The sequence below is a fragment of the Cutaneotrichosporon cavernicola genome (assembly GCF_030864355.1).
Source record: "Cutaneotrichosporon cavernicola HIS019 DNA, chromosome: 7b".
NCBI classification, from domain to species: domain Eukaryota; kingdom Fungi; phylum Basidiomycota; class Tremellomycetes; order Trichosporonales; family Trichosporonaceae; genus Cutaneotrichosporon; species Cutaneotrichosporon cavernicola.
This window is the reverse complement of record NC_083400.1, coordinates 15,001-34,034: the sequence shown is the minus strand read 5'-3', so window position 1 is coordinate 34,034 and position 19,034 is coordinate 15,001. Positions and strand designations below refer to the sequence as shown.

Genomic DNA, 19,034 nt, shown 5'->3' with positions numbered 1-19,034 from the left:
ACTATCGCACCTTGCTTCAACTATTATATGCATCAGTGTTTGTCACCTGGTAAACCTCTGCCACTGGTGCACGGTTGTTTGGTTTGTATGGTTTGTATGGTTTGTAGGTATGAGAAACCCCACGGGGGAAACCGCGGATGGCGGCAAAAGAGCGGGTCAACTTGGAACTATAGACTATCTCTCTCATTCTCATCCCAATCCCTTGTCCATCTCTCCCCCACATCCATCTCACCCTGGACTCTCCATCAGAGCACTGGTGCTCCTCATCCTCATCCACTATGAACGACGAAGACAGCACTTTCTCGAGTCAGCAACTACAACATGACCATGACGCTGCCCAAAAAGAAAAGCAGAAGCGCGGTTATCGCGCTTGGTACGTTACCAGTTTGGTGTCCCTCACCTGTTTCCCGCATGCCCCACCCGCCTCCACCATGCGAAATGTTTGTTGACAGTCAGCCTCCATTGCCGCGCGCGCAAAGCCAAATGCGATCTGGTGAGTGAACAAGGGGATGAGGAATCTTGTGCAGGTGCGATGCGGTGACATCGCGGCTGGCAAGGTCAGAGAGGCGCTCTTGACCAAGGGAGCGACAGCAACTGGGAGCGCGTGCGCGCAGAGCACGCCTCCAAATGTAGGAGGAGGAGATTGATGGATGGAGCGCCGCTGCGAGACCGGAGACGGGGGTCTTTGACCTACCCATCCAGTGCCCCACTCATCCAGTCGCAGCTTGGAGCACCAGTGTGATGCCCGACTGTATCACCCTTCGTCTTGCTATTGTCTCATCTTCCCCAGTCATACTAACACCCAGGGCGACATCGATGCACCGTCCGATCCGCCTTGCTCGCGCTGTCGTCGCGAGAAGCGCGAGTGCGTGTTTGCCCCCTCGCGACGCGGCGGCAACAACTCCAAGCGGCGGCGCGAGACGGACGACTCGACACCCGCAATCGCCGGAGCCGGACCACAGTTCGACCACCCGCCACCAGCACCGCAGCAACAGCATTCGTATCCGGCGCCACCGCATGTGGACGTGCTGAACCCCTCACCAAAGAACGACACCTACCTCTTCAATCACCCCTCGGTGTCGAGCAACGAGATGTCGCCAGCGACCACGGGGCCCAGTCCACTGACCGCGCACGCTCATCTCCAGCCTGGGAGTGTCGGGAGCTCGAACCATGGCGGCAGTAGCCACGCGCCAGGGGACACCAAACGGAGGCGTTTACACCTCAATCCGCCGCTCCATACATCGGATCCAAGCAGCATCGTCGTCGCAGACGTCCAGAACGAGAGCGACGCGCTCCACATTCTTGCGCTGGCCAGCGCCAACCGGCCCCCATCATCTGGAGCTCAAAGTCCCGGACACAGGCCGCAGCACAGCGGGACGATCACGCCTGCTCATCGCGCGCCTCTCGCTGCGGCTCGTATCGAGGACTTTGACCTCGTCCGTCTTGGGATCGTCAACGAGGGACAGGTGTCGCGACTCACGTCGGCATTCTTCTTATACTACCACCACCTCTTTGTGAGTTGCCACGCGCCCTGCGCTGACCTCAGCCCATGGTCCCAGCTGATCGGATTCCGCGCACCCCAGAGCAACTAGCCGAGTTTGCGCGCAGCGAACGCTATCTCGTCACGGCCATGGTCATCATCGCGAGCAAGCATGACCGCGCTGATGGAATGCGCGAGGTACACGAACGCAGTTGGTCGCTCATGCGCGGATGGATCTCAGAGATTGTCTGTCTGGGTGCACCCCCAACAGTTGGTCTTGTCGAGGCGCTCTTGCTCCTGGCAGAGAACATCCCGCGGGATCCGCCTATTGACGCAACGAATTCGGCCCACGCGCAGGGCTTTGGCGAGGAAGTGCACACATCCGAGAACCGCCAAGCCTGGATGCTCATCGGCATGGCCATCCGCTGCGCCTATGGACTTGGTCTCGACAAGGTGAGCACGAGTGGAGCGCGAGACTCGCAGACAGAGACTAACATCCAGCTCGCGCTCAAGCTCATTCCCGAAGTCGATCGCACGTACGACGTCGAACGCGCGCGGCTGGTCTGGACGTGTGAGCCGGAGATGGTGGATGGAATAAGGCTGACTCGCAGACTGCTACCTTTTCGACCGCCATGTGTCGCTCCGTCTGGGCAAGGCGTTCTGGTCGCGTGGCCCCAACGTCTGCTTCCAGGGCTTCTCAGCGTCGTCGCAAACGGGGCCGGCTGCTGCGCCGGGCAACTTTCCGTTTCTGCGCGAAGCCACGCCGTCGCCTGGCTCTGACGCGCCAACTCAGGAGGATTTTGCATCGCTCGTCCAGACGTACCTGGAGCTCACGCAGCTCATGAGCAATGCGCACGACATCCTCTACCCTAACGCTGCGCGCACGCGATCACTCGTCGTCTACGGCGAGTACTTCAAGTACATTGACGAGCTGACACGCTCGCTTGATGGCTTCCGCATCCTCTGGCACGAGAAGAAGTGGAGCCTCTTCCCGCTAAACGACGCCGTGCAAGCCATGTTCTACTACACACAGCTTTACATCTGCGCCTTCAGCTTTGTGAGTCCCAGCTATGCGTGCGGACAATGGGCTGACAAACAGCAAGCACATGTCGAGCGTGCCGCAATGCGTGCCGAAGAGGAGTACAAATTGCATGAGGGTGGACGCCGGCCTGCGCTGTCGCTGTTCCCTCGCGGCTCGGCTGCGTCGCCTGATGCACGCTACATCAACGTGACGATCATGTCGGCCCAGGAGCTGCTGCGAATCTGCATCGACAAGATGTACAAGGGTGGGGCGCTTCCCTACCTCCCCAATCGGTTCCTGCTGTGGTTTACGTACGCAGCGATCGTGTTGCTCAAGGCCATGTACTCTGGCGCTATGAGCCGCACTGAGTTGCCCGAGGCATCTGGACTTATCGACCAGCTCTGCGAGTGCCTAATCGACGCATCGCCGGACGACGACCATCCCGCTGTGCGCTACGGTCTCCAGCTCAAGGCGCTGAAGAAGAGCATGGCGGACCTGGACATAAGCGTGAGCTCCCCAGCGGGAGGTGGTACCCTACCGCTTCCTCCCGCCGACAGCGAGTCGCGACACCCTCGTGACACGCACGAGCCGACCCGCACAACCAATGGCCGCGAGGGCCGCGACATACCGGACCTCGAAACTGCCGCGCACCAGGGCGTACCGTGGCTCAACGAGGAGCAGTGGTTCCCGGCGCAGAGTGCGGCGCCGCACAACCCCATAAGCTTTACGTACTCGACGCCTGCTGGTGTCCCGCGGCCACACGAGCAACCCGTCAGCGAGGTCATCAACCTCCAGCCGCGCGGGAGCATCGGCATGGGCGTCGATAACAACCTCGGTTTCCCGACCTTTGACTGGCTCGGCCTCGACCCGGGTAACAGCGGACCTATGGGCGCCGCGCCGCCGGCCAATCCATTCGACGGGGTGGGGTTCACGCCCGACTTCTGGATGAAGGTCACGCCGGGCGAGGGGCAGGGCGGCTTCCCCTTCCGTTAGCGCGGTGGTGGTCACACGGTTACGAACAGGCGCTTAGCGCGTGGGTTGTGATTACGAGCAGGAGCGGAGCGTGGTGGCTGCGATTACGACCAGGCCTCGAACACTTTGACGTCGATCACGAGCAGACGTCGGGCGCGGGGCGCTACGACGACAGTGGTTATGGTTGGGGTTGATGAGGATACCCACACTTTGGTTGGAGGAGGAGGAGGTTGTGCCTCTGAGGGACTTTGACAGGACGGTGTAATTTGCGCAAAGTGGAAGATTGGAGAACGAGGATTGACCTTGGCTGGAGGGAACGATGTTCGTGCTGTACTTTTTTTTGCGATTGCGCAGTAGTAACCTAATTGTATCCATGCATGCGTGTTGTTGACACAAACGCAGCCAATTTTACAATGCGTTGCCTGTGACTCGGCTACCGCTAGGCTGCGTCACAGCGTCGTTCAGGATGGAGGATTGAAGAGGACTAGGGACGGTACAGTGCTGTAGACGCGTGCCTCGGCAGCTCCAGCCTTGCCACAATTCTCACCCTCCTCCATGATCAGGCCTTTGGCAAGCCATCTTGTAGACAATGAAGATACTCGCACATTTCCAGGGAATCAGAAACCTCACACGACTGCATCTCACTTCCCTCCACCTGCAACAGGTTGCAACCGTCGCCTGCGTCTCCTCCTCTGAGACTGCAGCCTTTGAACGGTCTGTAGCTTGTGTCGGGCCCCCGGCAGCTAAACAGACCCAACAATGGCAACGCACAAGGCGAAGTGGCGGAGTGGTTAACGCGATTGACTCGAACGTCTCCTCCAGTAGGAGCCGCGATCAATTTCCTTTGGGAGCGCCTGTTCGAATCAGGTCTTCGTCGATGAATCTTTTGATGTGTATTCAATGCTCCAGGCGTCTTTTGATGGATCCTGTGGCGGACAAGACGCCAACTCATATCGGCACGTTTCGCTGATTCACTCCGACTCCCCCGTCGTGCTCATGAACAATAGCAACTGCTCCCTCCGTTACTGGGCCGGTTCCAACCAAGTCGCAACTCTATCCTAAATGCTATGATACGGTCTATTTCTGCTTATCCTGGCACCCAGCCTCCTCCAAGATTCTCACATCCGCTCTTATGGCGCGCCTAGCATTCTCCGCGACGCTCCCTCACTTTCGACCTTTCAGCTGCTCCCATTGGGTGCAACCCACCTACGCCCGCATGTCGACTCGCGCCTGGCCAGCGGTGTGCACGGGCACGGCAAGGCTGTGGAAGACGCCCTCGCCGACTTGTCCGCCTACTTGGCGCCCTTCTTCGGCCGAGCGCCAAAGATACGCGTACCGACGCGCACAGAGCAGCTACCCGCGCGGATGGCCTCGGCAAAGTCAGCGCTCATGCCCATGCTAAGGTCGAGGCTGCCCTCTTCAACACCGAGGATGCGCGCCAGGTTCAGGCGGGTCTCGCAGAGGCGCAGAAAGTCGGGATTCTCGCCCTCGGCATGAGACGCGTCCCACGAGCCGATCGTCATAAGGCCCGTAACCTTGAGCTGGGAGCACGAGTCGCGGATGTGAATAGCGAGGTCTGCCAGCTCGGCGGATGCCACAGAGTCTGCGGTGAGGGGCTCAAGACCGCTCTTAGCATCCTCTCCAGACGTGTTCACCTGCAGGTACACGTTGAGCACACGCGACTGGTCCGCCTTGGCAAGCGCGCTCTGCAACTTGTCCGCCAGCTTGCGGCTCGCGAGGGTCTCGAGCACGAAGACGTTGGGAATCGACGCGATCAGGTTCGCCTTGTTCGACTGCAGCGCGCCGACAAAGTGCCAGCAAATGTCACCGGGGAGCTGGTGTCAACGGATCGCAATGGATTGGGCTGGCACACCATACGCGAAGCCCATTTCCGTCCACTCTAAGGCTTCCAAGCTCAGGCTCCAACCCTCATTCTCCCGTTCGTGACCTTCCATTCGTCCGACGGAGAGCAAGAGCCAAGACTACACCCAGTACTCACGATCTGCGCCTTCTCTGCCATCTCCTGGATGTAGTTTTCGCCAAAATGGCGGTGTCCTGCGTCATACAGTGCCTGGATATCCGAAGGAGGCTTGATCTTCGAGATCGCGACGAGGCGGGGCTGTTGTCAGCGGGATATATTCTCTCAAGCGACTCATTCCTCCATGGCACCACAAAACACGACGTAGACAGAAGTGGCACACAAGTCGAGGCCGCATGGAATGAGGCGCACTGCATGCTTGCACGCCGGCGTCAGATGCCTTTGTTTTGTCGATGCTCCTCCAAACCATGGCTTGCACCTCAACCAACTTGCCTCCCCACCGCAGCCCAGTCTCCCCGGCGAGTCTCTTCTGTCCAGGTAGCTTGTACGTGGACGATACACCAAGCAGCTAGCTGATCCTCATACCGGATCCACCTGCGCCCCACCCGCGGATACGGTGCGCGTGCGGGACGTCCACCCCAGTCTACTTGAGGCAGAACATGGATGGCATCGAGGATTCCTGTGCCGGACGCCGACTCTGCATCTCCACATGATTCTGGTGCCCTGCGCGGAAAGGTCCCCCATCTCTCCTGTCGCCCATCATTGCCCACCTCTTCGACGTCAAGGCAGCCGGAGTGGGGTAGCTCCGTTGTTTTGGTGCATCACGAATCTTAGGCTCCGACAGCCGGTGAGACCGTCCACAGCCCGGGACCGACAAGGGCTTGAACCGTTACAACGAGGCGAGGGAGGCCAGGAGCGCTGCAGCCCACCGCCTACCCGCTGTCCTTCCTTCTCCTCCCAAACAGCCACGGCCTCCCCTCCCCTCACGTACAGAATCATCACTGCTGTATTGTCGACAGGCCCGCTTGGATACGCCTCCGCCATTCCATCTTCCGGCGCCCAAAATCTCGCCTTCTACACAACAGAAGCACACTCACACTAGATCCAGACGGCTTGACAGCCTCGATCTCCGCGAGTACCTCCTTGACATTCTCGGCGAGTTCGGTCCCGCGTTCGGGCGTGAAAGTGAGAGAAGTGTCCATGGTGGGCCGGGTTCTGGGGGAGGGAGTGGCTGTAGAAGCGAAGCGGAGGAGCAGAGGGCGAGCTGAGCAAGAGAGTTGAGAGAGGGCTACGCGCATGGGCAGGATTAAGAATGGGTTCAAGTGCAGAGACCTTCTCGGATGTGGAGGTGAAGGTGGAGGTCACTCGTGTTGCGGGAGCAAATTGCTTAAGAGACGGAGTGGGGCAGATATTTGTCCACCAGAATATCCTCCATGCAGCCTTTCCCGATCTCAAGGATACCAAGGCCCAACATTGTCACATTAATATGAGGCGCTGTTGACCAGGGTCTCAAAAACGTGCCAGCGCATGTGGGTCCGACCACGAGGAGGGCCCAAGACGTGGTCTGGGATCATGGGAACCGTTGCTTGCCTGATCGTCTGGACGGCACAGTTCAACCAAGCTCTGGACATATCCGTGTTGCGTAGGTGTTGGTGGCTGTTGAGGGGCAAGAGGTGTCGATGTTTGCATCTATTCTATTTCCAGAATGGCAGTACTGGGAGCCTTGCCTCCACGAGAGACTCGGCGTCATGCGTCAGACGACGAAGGTCCAGCCTTGGTTGGAGGGTAACATCATGCCGGCAATCCGTCACCTGCCAAGTCCATTCGCGTTCGCGCGCCTACTCGGCCTTGTCGTTCTTGCGCGCCTTGGCCGTGACCGCAGCCGGTGACTGGCGGCCAACGCCGAGGAACCAGAGCATGCTGTAGTCAGCACCACGCCCTTGGACGGCCACCCGACAGCTTCCTAGCTCACAGCTGCCCGCAATAACTCACCGTATAACAATGAGACCTAAAGTAATGCTGACGTTGCCGTGGATGAGCTGCGTCCAGTTCCACGGCTCGAACGCGAGCGTCCCCGGTAGCGCTACCAGTGTCAGGATGATGCTGCTGTCAGTTGCGTCCCGAGGAAAGAGTCAAGGTAACGCACTGGGTAAAGTCTCCAATGAGAAGCGGGACAAGGAGGGCGGACGTGAGGCTCTCGCACAACGCTGGAGTTTGCCGGCGGAACACCGGGACGAGCGAGAACGAGTTCATCGCGAGCACAAGGAAGCCTAGAAGATGAGTGGAGGACAGGGGGATGCAGAAGGCCCCAGGCAACTCACAACTTCCCAGCTGGCCACACATCATCCGCCCACGCAGCGTGTTGCCAACGGCCTGAGTAAGTCTCTCCACGCCGTTGGGCAGGAGATCGGCCGCGTACGTCTCGGGCCTAAATGCAGCATACAGGGCTCCCGCGACTGAGAGGCCCTATTGTCAGCGGCACTGGGTGGAGCTCGGAACATACAGGCTCGACGAGCGAGAAGAAATAGTAGTAGAGGGGTGGGAGAACGTCGGCCATGATTGTGTGAACGGATAGTTTGGAGTGTTGGATGGTTGGATGGTTGGATGGTTGGATGGTTGGATGAGTGATTGAGAGATGGCTTGCTGAATTGAGAGTGAGAGTCAGAGTGGGTGGGGGGGTGGTCACGTCATCAGCATGGGATATGGGGCCCCACGTGGCGTTGATCACACAAAACATTCCCACTCTATGCCCGTGATGAATGATAAGATATCAGTCCAAATGCTCAGCTTCCCTCCTAACGTCAACCCCATGAATGACGGAATGTGTAACCCATACAATGTGCAAGCAGCAGTAGCCATCCTGCCATCCTGTGACACACAAAGCCGGGTGATCTGGTCATTGGGTGGCACAAATTGTTATTTACATCCGCTATCAATATGAACGAGACGACGATCACCCTTTACATGTAAAGGTCATCGTCGTTATCGTCATCAGGCCGGTACGACGACTCATCGCCGTCCTTGTTATTGCGGTCATCGCGCTGTTCCTCCTGGTCGTTGAACTCGTCCTCCTTGGTCTCCGCATCGTAGTATGCCGGGTACAGCGCCGCCAACTCGGCTTTGTTGGCTCGACTCGACCTCGTGCTTGGTCTCGAAAGCGGCGGTCCTGGGGCTTGGCCCACAGCTCCGGAAGATGCGTGGGGAGTCGACCTTGTGACCCGGGCAGTGGAGGTCTGCGCGAGAGCAGATGCGTAGTTGGTGCTGCCTCTAGGGCGACCCGGGCCACGTCTGGCTGGGGTCTCAGTGTCCTCAACGGCGGGGGCAGGCGGCGGGACTGTTGGTCCCGTCTTTCGAGGGCGCCCACGCTTGCGCTTCACAGGTGGCTCGTCGCTCACCGGCCCAGGATCCGTCTTACGAGGACGACCACGTTTGCGCTTCACCAGCTCTTCGCCGACAACCGCCGCTTCGTCAACAACCGCCGTCGGCTTCGGGCGGTTCTTGCTACCCTTGGGCCGACCCGGGCCGCGCCTCACTGGGACTTCTTGGCTGTCTTGCAGCTCGTCCATACTCTCCTCACCTGCAATGGTCGTGGAGACGGTGTCCCTCGTGTTTCCATTGTGAGTCGCCCACGTCGGCCCCTGCCTCGTCACAGGTAAGGAGGTCGAAGCGGTTGACGGCTCGGCATGAGCGGGGGCAGCAGAGGCAGCTGGAACCAACTGATCCGCAGAAGCAGTGGATGTCCCAGCCTGCTTCTCTGGGACCGGGTTCTTGGAAGGACGCCCGCGTGGTCGCTTCGGGGACGGCTCTGTGACCTCAATGTCCTCGTCGGACAGCGTCAGAGGGTTCTCCCACGACTGGCCAGCCTTCGCTTGGTCGTAATGTACCACTTCTGGTGATGGCTGCCCTCTGTGGGGTCGGGAAGGGACCAGAATGCAGTCGATTATCTGTCCGGCTCTTGGGCCGACAGGGACGGTCGGGTTGTCGTTGTTCTCGATCGCGCCTAACCTTGCACCTGGCTCGTATCGCGTTTGCTTGGGGGTTGCCAGCTCGTCCACCTCCTCCTCTTCATCCTCACCGTCCGCTCGCTGCTTGCCCTTGCCCTTGTCCTTAGGCGGACGGCCACGCTTCTTGGGAGTAGTGGGGGCGGGATCCGTCTTCTCGCTCTTTCGGGGGCGACCAGGACCTCTTGTCTTGGGGGGCTCGTCGGCAGTCTCGGTCGAAGTGGCGGGTGGCGGGTCTGCGTTGGCTGTGATGGGTGCCGTATCCGCCTCCTTGTTCTTGGGAGGACGTCCAGGCTTGCGCTTCTTTGGCGGCTCATCAGATGTGGGGGGAACAGGACCGACGGCCCTGTCCTTGGGCGGACGCCCGCGCTTCTTGGAAATGGCAGGGGAGGGATCGGCCTCCATTTGCTTGCGCGGACGCCCTGGGCCGCGCTTCTTGGGAGGCTCGTCGCTGTCACCAGCGCGCGTCCCTTCCTGGGCAGAAGCAACTGCAGCAACGCCATTATCGTTGTTGATTAGGAGACTGCCTCGTTGGCGCCCCGCTGTCGAGGGCCCGGCGACGGCGTTCGCAGGTTCGGAAGCAGAAGGCCGCGTTGAAGCGCTGGCGGCCGGAGTTTGTTGCGAAGAAGACGAGGATGTCAGTCTGTCCGACAGTCCGTCCGACTCAACTTCCGAGTCGTACGCATCGGGATCCTCTTTGGGCCAATTTTGGTGAACATGAATCGCGCGCTCGTACATCAGGAGGTCGTCGAACGACCGGAAGTTCATCGGCCAGGCATAAGAGACAGCTGCGTCCACATCATCGGCATCGGCCTCTGACTGCTCCCCGGTCTCCTCATCTGTCTGGTCGGTATCCTCGTCGTCGGTGCCGTCCTCGTCGGTATCCTCGCCGGTATCGTCACTGCCCTCGGCGGAATCGTCACTGCCGATGCCGTCGTCGGCGCTTTCATCGCCGTCGCTGTCGTCGTCAGCGCTATCCGCAGCGCCATTGATGTCGACCTCCGTATCCCAGTCAATAACGTCATCACTTTCGTCACTCTCCTCGTCTTCGCCCTCATAGGAAGATATCTCATCCTCTGAGTCATCGACGTCGGGGGCCGAATGCATGTCGATGTCGGGAAGATAAGGGTTACCATCGGCGTCGAATGACGGATAACGACTCCGGCCATCCCACTGGTGCCGTTTCCGGGATCTCGACGGCGGTCTTCCTCTCTTGACTGTGCGGCGCCGATGGACGCCGGGAATCGAGATGATCTCGTTCATTTCTCGCAGAGACCTTCGCAGCCGTCTCTGTTGCAGGTCTTCCCCAAACAATCGCTCTTCCAGGGAGGGATGGACAGCGTTGGGGATGATGGTATTGCCATCGCGCGTCGCCCGGCCCTTCCGCCGGACACTGTCCGCAGCTGCCGCGTCCAGTTGGTCTTTGAACAGGTGGCCGTGTTTCGCTTTCCTGCGCAGCATCTGCGAATGGGCCGAGTACATGCGCTTCCGGCTCCTCGCCATGTGTCGAAGTCCGGTCACGAAGAATTTGGTCACATTGCTTTGCTCTTCCAACTCGCCGTCTGTCGTCCAAGGCGACCCGTAGCGTGACGGACGAGCGTTTGAGTTCCGCGCGCATGTGAGGTCGTGGTCCACAAGTGGTTCGCCCCTCACATAGAAGGAGACCTGTTCAAAGTCGTGGCGAGGCCGTCCCCACAGCCCCGACGCGACCGTGACCGCCTCGCTAGGCTCACACCAAGAACCTTTGACGAAATCAATGATCCTCCGTACGCGTCTTTCCGCCATCATGACCACACTATTGTCAGCTGGAGTTTAAACCGGTCACTCGCGGACTTACGAAGGAGGAAGCAAGGCCGCAGACATCCGAACAGTCGATTCGAAGTTGAGAGCCGCCATCTGCTTGCGGGCGATCTTCGTCAAAGGCGGCCTAGCGAACAGTGACATGTGTAAGATGCCCCTCAGCGCCTCCTCGCCTCCCGATTCCATGGTGTCGACCACATGCTTCGGCATCAGACCAAAGGGGTCTGGGCGCATGGCCGTGACATCCCTAACGTTCCCGGTCTCCGGCTCGAGCAGTTCGTCCGAGTCGTAGTCATCATCCTCCCGCATTGGGCCCTTGTGCGTGATGCGCCAATACCTGTCGGGCAAAAGCTTCATCTTACCGAAAGGCTTCGAAATAATCGTGATGAGGCGCTCGTTGGGCTCCGAGTCAAGCGGCCTGCCAGGATACTCCCACAGCGGTGAGGATTCTCGTTCGAACTTGACCCCGTTGTTGGGAAGCTCAGTTGCGGTCATGTGAGGAGAAGCGACAGGCATTTTATCGTCTTGGGAGGGAGGGGACGAAACCGCTATATTTGGCTTCAACAGTGCGTTTAATGCTGCACCAGCAGTGTTAGAAGAAGATAGCGGCTTCCCATCGCCTTGTGAGAGCGGCAGCTAACCGTCAGCGACATCGCTTGGTATCCTAGTATCAGTGAGCTCTCACCTGCAGCTTCCCATCGCTTTGAGAGTGAGGTTGGAAACCCACTGCGTCCTGGTTCCCATCTAACTCGGAGAGGAGGCGACATGGTGTCCCTAGTGGTTGACCAGCACTCAGAGGAAGTTGGACGGCCAGCTGAGGTGTCAGCTTCTCATCTGTCGATGATCATTGGTGCGCTCACCTGCGCCTCTCCGTCACTTTGGGAGAGCAAGATGGGCTCGGGATCGGAAGTGCTGCGGTGAACGAGTGGGAGCAGTGTCGACACAGTGTGGAGAGGCTTGCCGTCACTCTGCGACAGAGGCCGGGGTGGCGTATCGCGCAGAGTGTCCGCCTCGAGCAGTGTCGACACAGTGTGGATAGGCTTGCCGTCACTCTGCGACAGAGGCCGAGGTGGCGTATCGCGCAGACTGTCCGCCTCAGAGTGCACAGGTTGCGCAACTTCTCGGGAGTCCTGACCCAGTCAGCTACAGTCGAAAGGAAATGACCAACTCACAACCTTAACAGCTGTTTCCAACTCCTCGGTGCCGGCCTCGTACTTCCGAACCAACCACTCGGGGACAGGGGGCGACACTTTCTCTGCTGGGTGGAATGGGCCAAAGATCGGATGCTCCAACCCTTTGGCAGACACGACGCGATCCGCAACGACTCGTAGGCCTTGTTTGAGAGAAGCACTCGGAGTGTACATCTCCGGCCATTCACTGGAGGGCCACCGCTTGTCGGATAAGGGTCGCCGAACAGGTCGCTTTCGATTCAATGTCTGCTCAAATCTTGGCAGGGAAACATACTCGCTAGATGCTCGAAGCAGCTCCTCATCGTCCGAGTCGGTCGAAGTGGTCCAACCTGGCGGAGAGGCTTCTCCGAGCGGGAAGTCACTGTCTGGATCAAAGCCCCAGGCAATTCCTCTCTCCAAAGCCATCCTTATCGCCTCCATGATATCACGCGCCTCGTCGGTATTGGGTCTGCCGTCACTGTCGAACATCCGATCTTGAACAGCTGGTGGAGGATGGGTTCGGGCAGGTGGCGCCGCGCAACAATTGTAATCCATGACTGATTCCTCGAGCGTTCTCGTGCCTTCTGAGACGTCTGACGCTGGACTCACACTGCGTATGCGCGGAGGGGCCTCCTGGAACACCGGAAAGGGCGTGCCGACGTCGTTTGAGAGTGGAGCAGGGGAAACGGTTGCGCTGGAGAGTGGGTCGCTGCTACTGCTGTTGTCGCTGATGCTGTCAAGGACCAACCAAGGTGTGGTGGAAGGCTGATGATAGTACTCGAACATCTGAGCTTCAGTTGGACTATGTCCGGGTGACGGTGAAGGGGATGACGACAGGCGGTGAAGCCAGTTGCGGAAAGTGTCTGCTTCCTGGATATGATGGGCAAAGTGAAATTGGCTATCGGGGTCCGAGTCGTCAAAGAGGTGGGAACCGTCTGGGAATGAAGGGAGGAAGAGGGTTTGTTCAAAGGATGAGGGTGGTGGAGAGGGAGAGCGGGAAGGGGATCGAGGTCTGGGTTGTGAGGAAGGAGGAGGCAAGTCTGGATCATGATGATCATGATGATGAGGAGGACGGGGAGTAGGAGGAGTAGGAGGAGTGGGAGATTGTTTCATGGGTCTGACGATTGGTGGGTAAGATGTATGTAATGAGTTGGATTGTAGATACATTGTTGGCGTTGGATGGAGTGAATGGTGGATGGAATGATGATGATGATGATTGAGAGAATGGTAAATTGGAGAACAGTCGAGTGGTGGAGGATTAGCTGCTACACGGAAGCAGATTGGCTCCAGGCCAGGGACGTGTTAAACATTCAACACCTATCATTCCTCATCCATCATTCCTCATCCCTCATCCCTCATTCCTCATTGGACAGGTATCCCATTACAAATCACATTACATTTAAGGTTGCCACTCTATTCAGATTACCCGTTATCAACCAAGACTCAACCCACCTGGCCCACTTGCTGACAACAAAACAACAGCTTTAGGTGGCACACGACACAACCCTACCATCTCATCAACATTTCTCTCATCCATCCGCCAGTCACATGTTGCCCTCTGGCCGCAGCTTGGCGGAAGAAGATATGAACAGGAATCTCCCACTCGTCGGTCGGCAGTACGCAAAAAGAACTAGTACAGGCGTTCTCTGCCCATACGTGTCGAGCAATGAGGAATTCAGCTGTTGGGCTACCCTGATATTTCTTGAGCCTCACTCCATGCTGATATTGTAGACAACCATCTAGACTGTTGCAACGGCCTTTAGACAGGACAGTCTCACGACTTGCCTCTTGTTACTGTCCACTGTGTTTATGTTCAACTCCCCTCCCACACTAGAGCTGCACGAGTACAAAAACTGGTTACCGGCCGGCAGCCGGCATGAGTTTCTCTTTCCCGAATTCAAAATCCCCAATTCAAAAGTAAAAACGGCAATCTGATCAGCGCGACAACCTGAAAATGTGTTCCAATGGTTTGCCGGGGACCTCCAGTTTGTTGGGAGCGAGCAGGACCCGATAGGAAGGGAGACTGGTAATTTTTCCCACAACAGACTACTGAAGGGCATGCCAAATGAAATCGGTTCACCTCAACTCATCCATTCTAGCGTAGTACTGTATCACCAGCTTCTGGTGGACTCCATTACTAAATGAGATCGGACTACCACCGTTTGGCGGAGTGGTGTCTGCCTCAAGCCCGGCAAAGCTGAAACCACAGGCCTCTCAGCTTGCCGAGGGAGCGTTCCCCCTCCGCCGACTTTCCCACCCGAGTCCGCTTCTATGGTTCCATGCCCAAAAGGCACTATCATAGTCCTCCATGTGCCATTTGGCATGTATTAACTCTTCAATATGACCCCGAAGGCAATGTGCTTTTTGCCCTCCATCAATGCTTTCAAGCAGTGCAGCCAACTTCTCCCTCACATAAAGTTAGTCAGTGTGGGCTAGATGGAATGCGCCTTGAAAAGAGGCCTCTGCTTGGGAACCCCATTCAGACCCTAAAGAGGCCCCGGCTTGGGAACCCCATTCAGACCCATCTTCCTCGTCCCTCCCTCATCAACGACTTACCTCTGGTGAACAGAAGTGAGTGTTGCGGTCCACGCTCCTCTGGTGGGCAAAACACCCGAGGCTAGGACCAGGCTGGCTCTACAGCAAGCTGGTGAGCATTGCTTTCGTAACAGGCTCCACTTGTCTTCATCCTGCACTTCGTCCCATACTGCACTGTATGTGCCAAGAGGGAGTTCAGGGTGTGAGATCTGTTCGAGCTCAAGAATTTGCCCAGGGTAGGTTGAGAATACCAGCAAGCTGGGCCATGGAGCCCTGACAACCAGCACCAGATGAACGGCAGAGACAGAGGATTTTGGGGTGGGCGTTGGACGCAGCGGTCGGGGAAGTGTGGGCGGGCTACGCTTGAGTGGTGGACTGGATGTCCTGGGGCGGTATGGGACATAGGATGAACTCGTGTCGGTCATATCGGCATGTTAGTGCGTATGAGTGTACGGATGGAGAGGAGCGTGGAGCCGCTAGTCGAGAAAGCTAGCCCTTATCACCCTCCCCTCTGGTTTCCTTGCCCTGCTGATCATCCATGTATATTTAGATTCTGTACTGTTGCCGCTTTCGAAAGACATTGATGAGGGTAGGGAGTAGGCGGAAAGCGAAACATTGCAATTGCGCTGGGGCCGGCATGAGCGCCCATATGTGATGGAGTTGGGATCATGCCAGCTGCTAAAACATCGGCTTCGTCTGGGGAGGAAGGATATGGAGCCGCGACTGCGAAGAGGTTTGTAGTTGAAGAGTGAATGGTAAGTATGAGGAACAATGACTCGGTAGGTGTCTGTACTGGTTGTGGGCCCCGATTATCATGCGGGTAGGAACCTCCCCGGTATCTTGGAAGCCTGTGGAGATGATGAAGATGGGCTCGGAGTGCATGTACTTGTCCAGCGGACATGGCGGCCGGTAGGCGTACGCAATCAAACAAACGCGTTTGGGCCGAAGTGGATTCAACTAATCGCCCCACACATTTTTTCTCTGCCCAAGTAGGTGACTCTATATAGTGTTATCCATCCCATTCTCACTATACATATTCGGCCAGTAAGTAATTCATCGGTCACTCAGACTCATGCTTAGGATGTGTCTCGAGTCTAATTAGATGTTTCTTTGTAATGGGTTACCGGCCCACTCTAAATGGTATGGAATATTTGTTCTGCCCCGCTATTGAAATTAATGCCTTCCTGCTTAATGCACAACGTAAGTCTGGTCAAGCGCCATCTGCCCTCTACTCTAACTCAGCACAGTAAGTAATCATCCTAATTCGGCTACTGAAATTATGCACTTGCATTAATGATAGTCACTAAACAAAGACGGCGATGCTCTAATTAATACCGTTCTTCTAAATGATGATGAACAAATGATTGTTAATTTCATTCGTAACATTCCTACTTGGGGGCGATTACTTGTATTTTGGCCGACGAGATATCCAGAAGCCAATGTAATGACATGTAATTGACATTTGTACTTGTCGTTTAATTACTGAAGCTATTTGTCATTTTGTAGTCATAACTATGAAATCAATGGATTAGGTAGTCAATTTAAAAAGACTATTTGATTACAGGCTTGGTAATGACTATCTATAAATAAACCCAATCAGACCATAATAAATAAACTATATTCAATCTGTATCATCCAGAGTTTAAATAATCCAGTCTAATCTGGCTCCTTAATTAATGACGTCTAACCCATCGCTTTAATTACTGAAGTCTGACTAATCATTTTCATTAGTGAAGTCTGATCAATCTCTCTATTCAACCTAGTATAATTCATCCTTTAATTCGTTACAGTCTAATTCATGGCTTCATTTCCACCCATATTAGTATTGGCTCTCACTGGTTACTTAGACCCCACGCCTATTGTCGTCCGAGTCTACCTACTGTTTTCGGCCCCATTTCCTGTCTCCACCCCACTTTCGCGCAAACTCATCCCTCATCAAGTTGTAATGTACCGTTCTGCTCTCCTTGCGCCTAGCCATTTAGACTACACACCCATTACCTTCTGCTAGTCAGAATTGAAAAAATAGGAGGAATCCTTCAACATCAGCCTTATCACTCTCCTCGTACTCCATCCGTTTGCAAGGGACAAATGACGCATTCACAGTAAAGTGGTACCACTGTCTCCTTGTGAAGCGGTCATTTTGCTGATTGAGGAGAGCGGTTGATGGACCAATCCTCGATTTCCTCAGATGCTCGGATACCATTATTTCGCAATGGGGCTGCTGGTTGGGAGAGGCATGGTACACTGGAATCAGATGCTCTAGGACGATTTTGTGGTGGAGGCCCAGCATCGGGAGACCCCGTCTTGTTCTTGACACTTGCTAGGGGTTGGAAGTTGAGGGGTGTGTCCCGTTGGATGGTTCGCGTTGTGAATCTGAATTGAAAAGATTTGTAATGTGATTAGGTAATGTGAGATGATATAAGATTGTGCCGAGATAGCGGTCAGAACAGGAACGTCAATTGATGAACGTCATCAATATGAACGGGAGCGGCTCCCGTTACGGATGCTCGCTCACGCAGTCTTTGGTCCTTGGGGCTTCCCACCTCGTTTGGAAGTACCCAACTCTTGTAGAGATATGTTAGATATCCTTCATTACAACCATGTACTCTTTCAGAACTCTTCCTTAAAACCGATTTCTTCCCGAAATGTAAATAGGAGCGAGGCTTCGAGGGTAGGATCGGAGGTCTACAGTTATCCCGTTCCGCAGCAGAGAAGACTCGAGCGTAGAACGTCAAAGTAACTTTAGTCTGTCCATGTGTGACAATTGGCCATATCCCCTCTCTCTCGAGGCCTGCCAGGCTTATTTTTGCCCTCAGTTCTCACCAACCGCCCTCTTTTGTCTTGTCCCTAGTCCGGCCCATACCTTTGTAGATGAGGCATTTCCTCTTTGCCAGCCTTGCTCCTGGCGAATGTAAGACCGCTGCTTCCTCCCTGGATCCGGGCGGCGAGGAGGTCCCGTTAGCGGGCTCAGGCAACAGCTCAGATTCACTTTGCGTAAGTTGGGGAGAAGAGCCATGGGCAGTTAGTTCACGGAGTCGTGGCCACCAGTCCAACCCGGATTGCCCCCGTAGCGGTATTTGTGAGTTAATACGAACCAGCTCAACCCTCAAGGAGAGGGTGACCTTATACCCTGTCTACAAAACGGTTGCGAACGGGACGGCCCAGCCCAGTTAACAGCTCCGCTGTGCTGGCTAATTGTGCGTTTGGACCTCGCCCGCTCACCGCGGAAAAGGATGTGATCCATCGGCAACGTCGAAGTACTGACTCGCACCAACGACCCTACTCTCTGTGCAGGACGAGCTTGCTGGGCACCTCTTGAGTGTGCTAGCCATTTTGAAGTCAGTATGCGAGGCGGCTGAACCAGATGTTGGAGTAGTAGCGGCGTATCTCGGCACACAAGGACCTTGTCTGGGCCTTCCTCCTTGAAGTTGTATTGGAGAGACACGTGATGGTTCGCAGTATGTCGATCACAGCTCCCTGCCCCTACCAAGAGGATGACTAGAGTCAGAGGCCACAGAGGCTACATGTGCGCAAGAAGAATGGGCCTCTCGCGCTGCCTCTCCATCATCCGCCAGCCACAATTGCACGTGCTTGCGGCCAGGTAGACTTGCCTGAGGGAAGGTGAACATGGCGATGTCAACCCCCGGGAACGTCGGCAGTCCATTCCCGGATGAGCGGCTCAACATACCCCATGATCCGTACATCAACATATCGTGGTTCCGGAGGAGGTTGGAGAACGCGGTGGCCGCTCAGCCCCCAACCGGGCAAGTAGCTGCGAGTCTCTACAGGGGCCGGGGAGGCGATCAGGTTTGGGAGGATAGACCACGCTTACTGGACGCAAGGTACGCGGAGGAGGCTTGGTCAGCGAGAGATCACCAAAGGTGTGTTGAGAGGCCATGGTCATGGCCGGGCTCCCATGCAATTCCTGGTCGTCTCGGCTCTGGGGTTCCACGTGTCATTCTTTCAATGCCAGCTGCGAGTGCAGTACCCGCTACCCATCGTGTGCTCAGGTTGAGTTTTCGGATGGCCAATGACGTGGCACCAGTCTTTGCTATCGGACGAGTAAACGGGTTGGTAAACTGCGTGTCGGTTGAATAGGATTGCGCAATGGAGTGGATGATTTTGTAGGTCAAGCGGCCATGGTCCTGTTGGTAGACCACAGAGTGGAGAAATCTTACAGCTTGTTGCTCGGGAGCGTGGGGGACGATGAGCAGTCATCAAAACATCGGGGCGCCGA

At 56.4% G+C, this 19,034-nt stretch overlaps 4 protein-coding genes across 4 annotated transcripts; 1 reads left to right on the top strand and 3 right to left on the bottom strand.

Annotated features, from left to right (window-relative positions):
- Window positions 1-278: 278 nt before the first annotated feature.
- On the top strand, window positions 279-3,494 carry CcaverHIS019_0702290 (uncharacterized protein; the record flags this gene model as incomplete). Its single annotated transcript, XM_060603639.1, has 7 exons — window positions 279-373; window positions 457-493; window positions 807-1,514; window positions 1,547-1,933; window positions 1,982-2,051; window positions 2,092-2,537; window positions 2,580-3,494. 7 exons carry the CDS (start codon window positions 279-281, stop codon window positions 3,492-3,494), a joined length of 2,658 nt encoding a protein of 885 aa, XP_060459913.1.
- Window positions 3,495-4,765: 1,271 nt separating this feature from the next.
- On the bottom strand, window positions 4,766-6,494 carry CcaverHIS019_0702280 (uncharacterized protein; the record flags this gene model as incomplete). Its single annotated transcript, XM_060603638.1, has 3 exons — window positions 4,766-5,308; window positions 5,473-5,592; window positions 6,390-6,494. 3 exons carry the CDS (start codon window positions 6,492-6,494, stop codon window positions 4,766-4,768), a joined length of 768 nt encoding a protein of 255 aa, XP_060459912.1.
- A 636-nt stretch (window positions 6,495-7,130) lies between these two features.
- On the bottom strand, window positions 7,131-7,849 carry CcaverHIS019_0702270 (uncharacterized protein; the record flags this gene model as incomplete). The annotated part of the gene is made up of 5 exons (XM_060603637.1): window positions 7,131-7,212; window positions 7,285-7,395; window positions 7,439-7,562; window positions 7,614-7,758; window positions 7,796-7,849. The coding sequence occupies 5 exons, from the start codon at window positions 7,847-7,849 to the stop codon at window positions 7,131-7,133; spliced, it is 516 nt and encodes a 171-aa protein (XP_060459911.1).
- Window positions 7,850-8,252: 403 nt separating this feature from the next.
- Window positions 8,253-12,457, bottom strand: CcaverHIS019_0702170 (uncharacterized protein; the record flags this gene model as incomplete). Its single annotated transcript, XM_060603636.1, has 5 exons — window positions 8,253-11,088; window positions 11,131-11,729; window positions 11,779-11,907; window positions 11,954-12,223; window positions 12,266-12,457. 5 exons carry the CDS (start codon window positions 12,455-12,457, stop codon window positions 8,253-8,255), a joined length of 4,026 nt encoding a protein of 1,341 aa, XP_060459910.1.
- Between the last annotated feature and the right edge of the window lie 6,577 nt (window positions 12,458-19,034).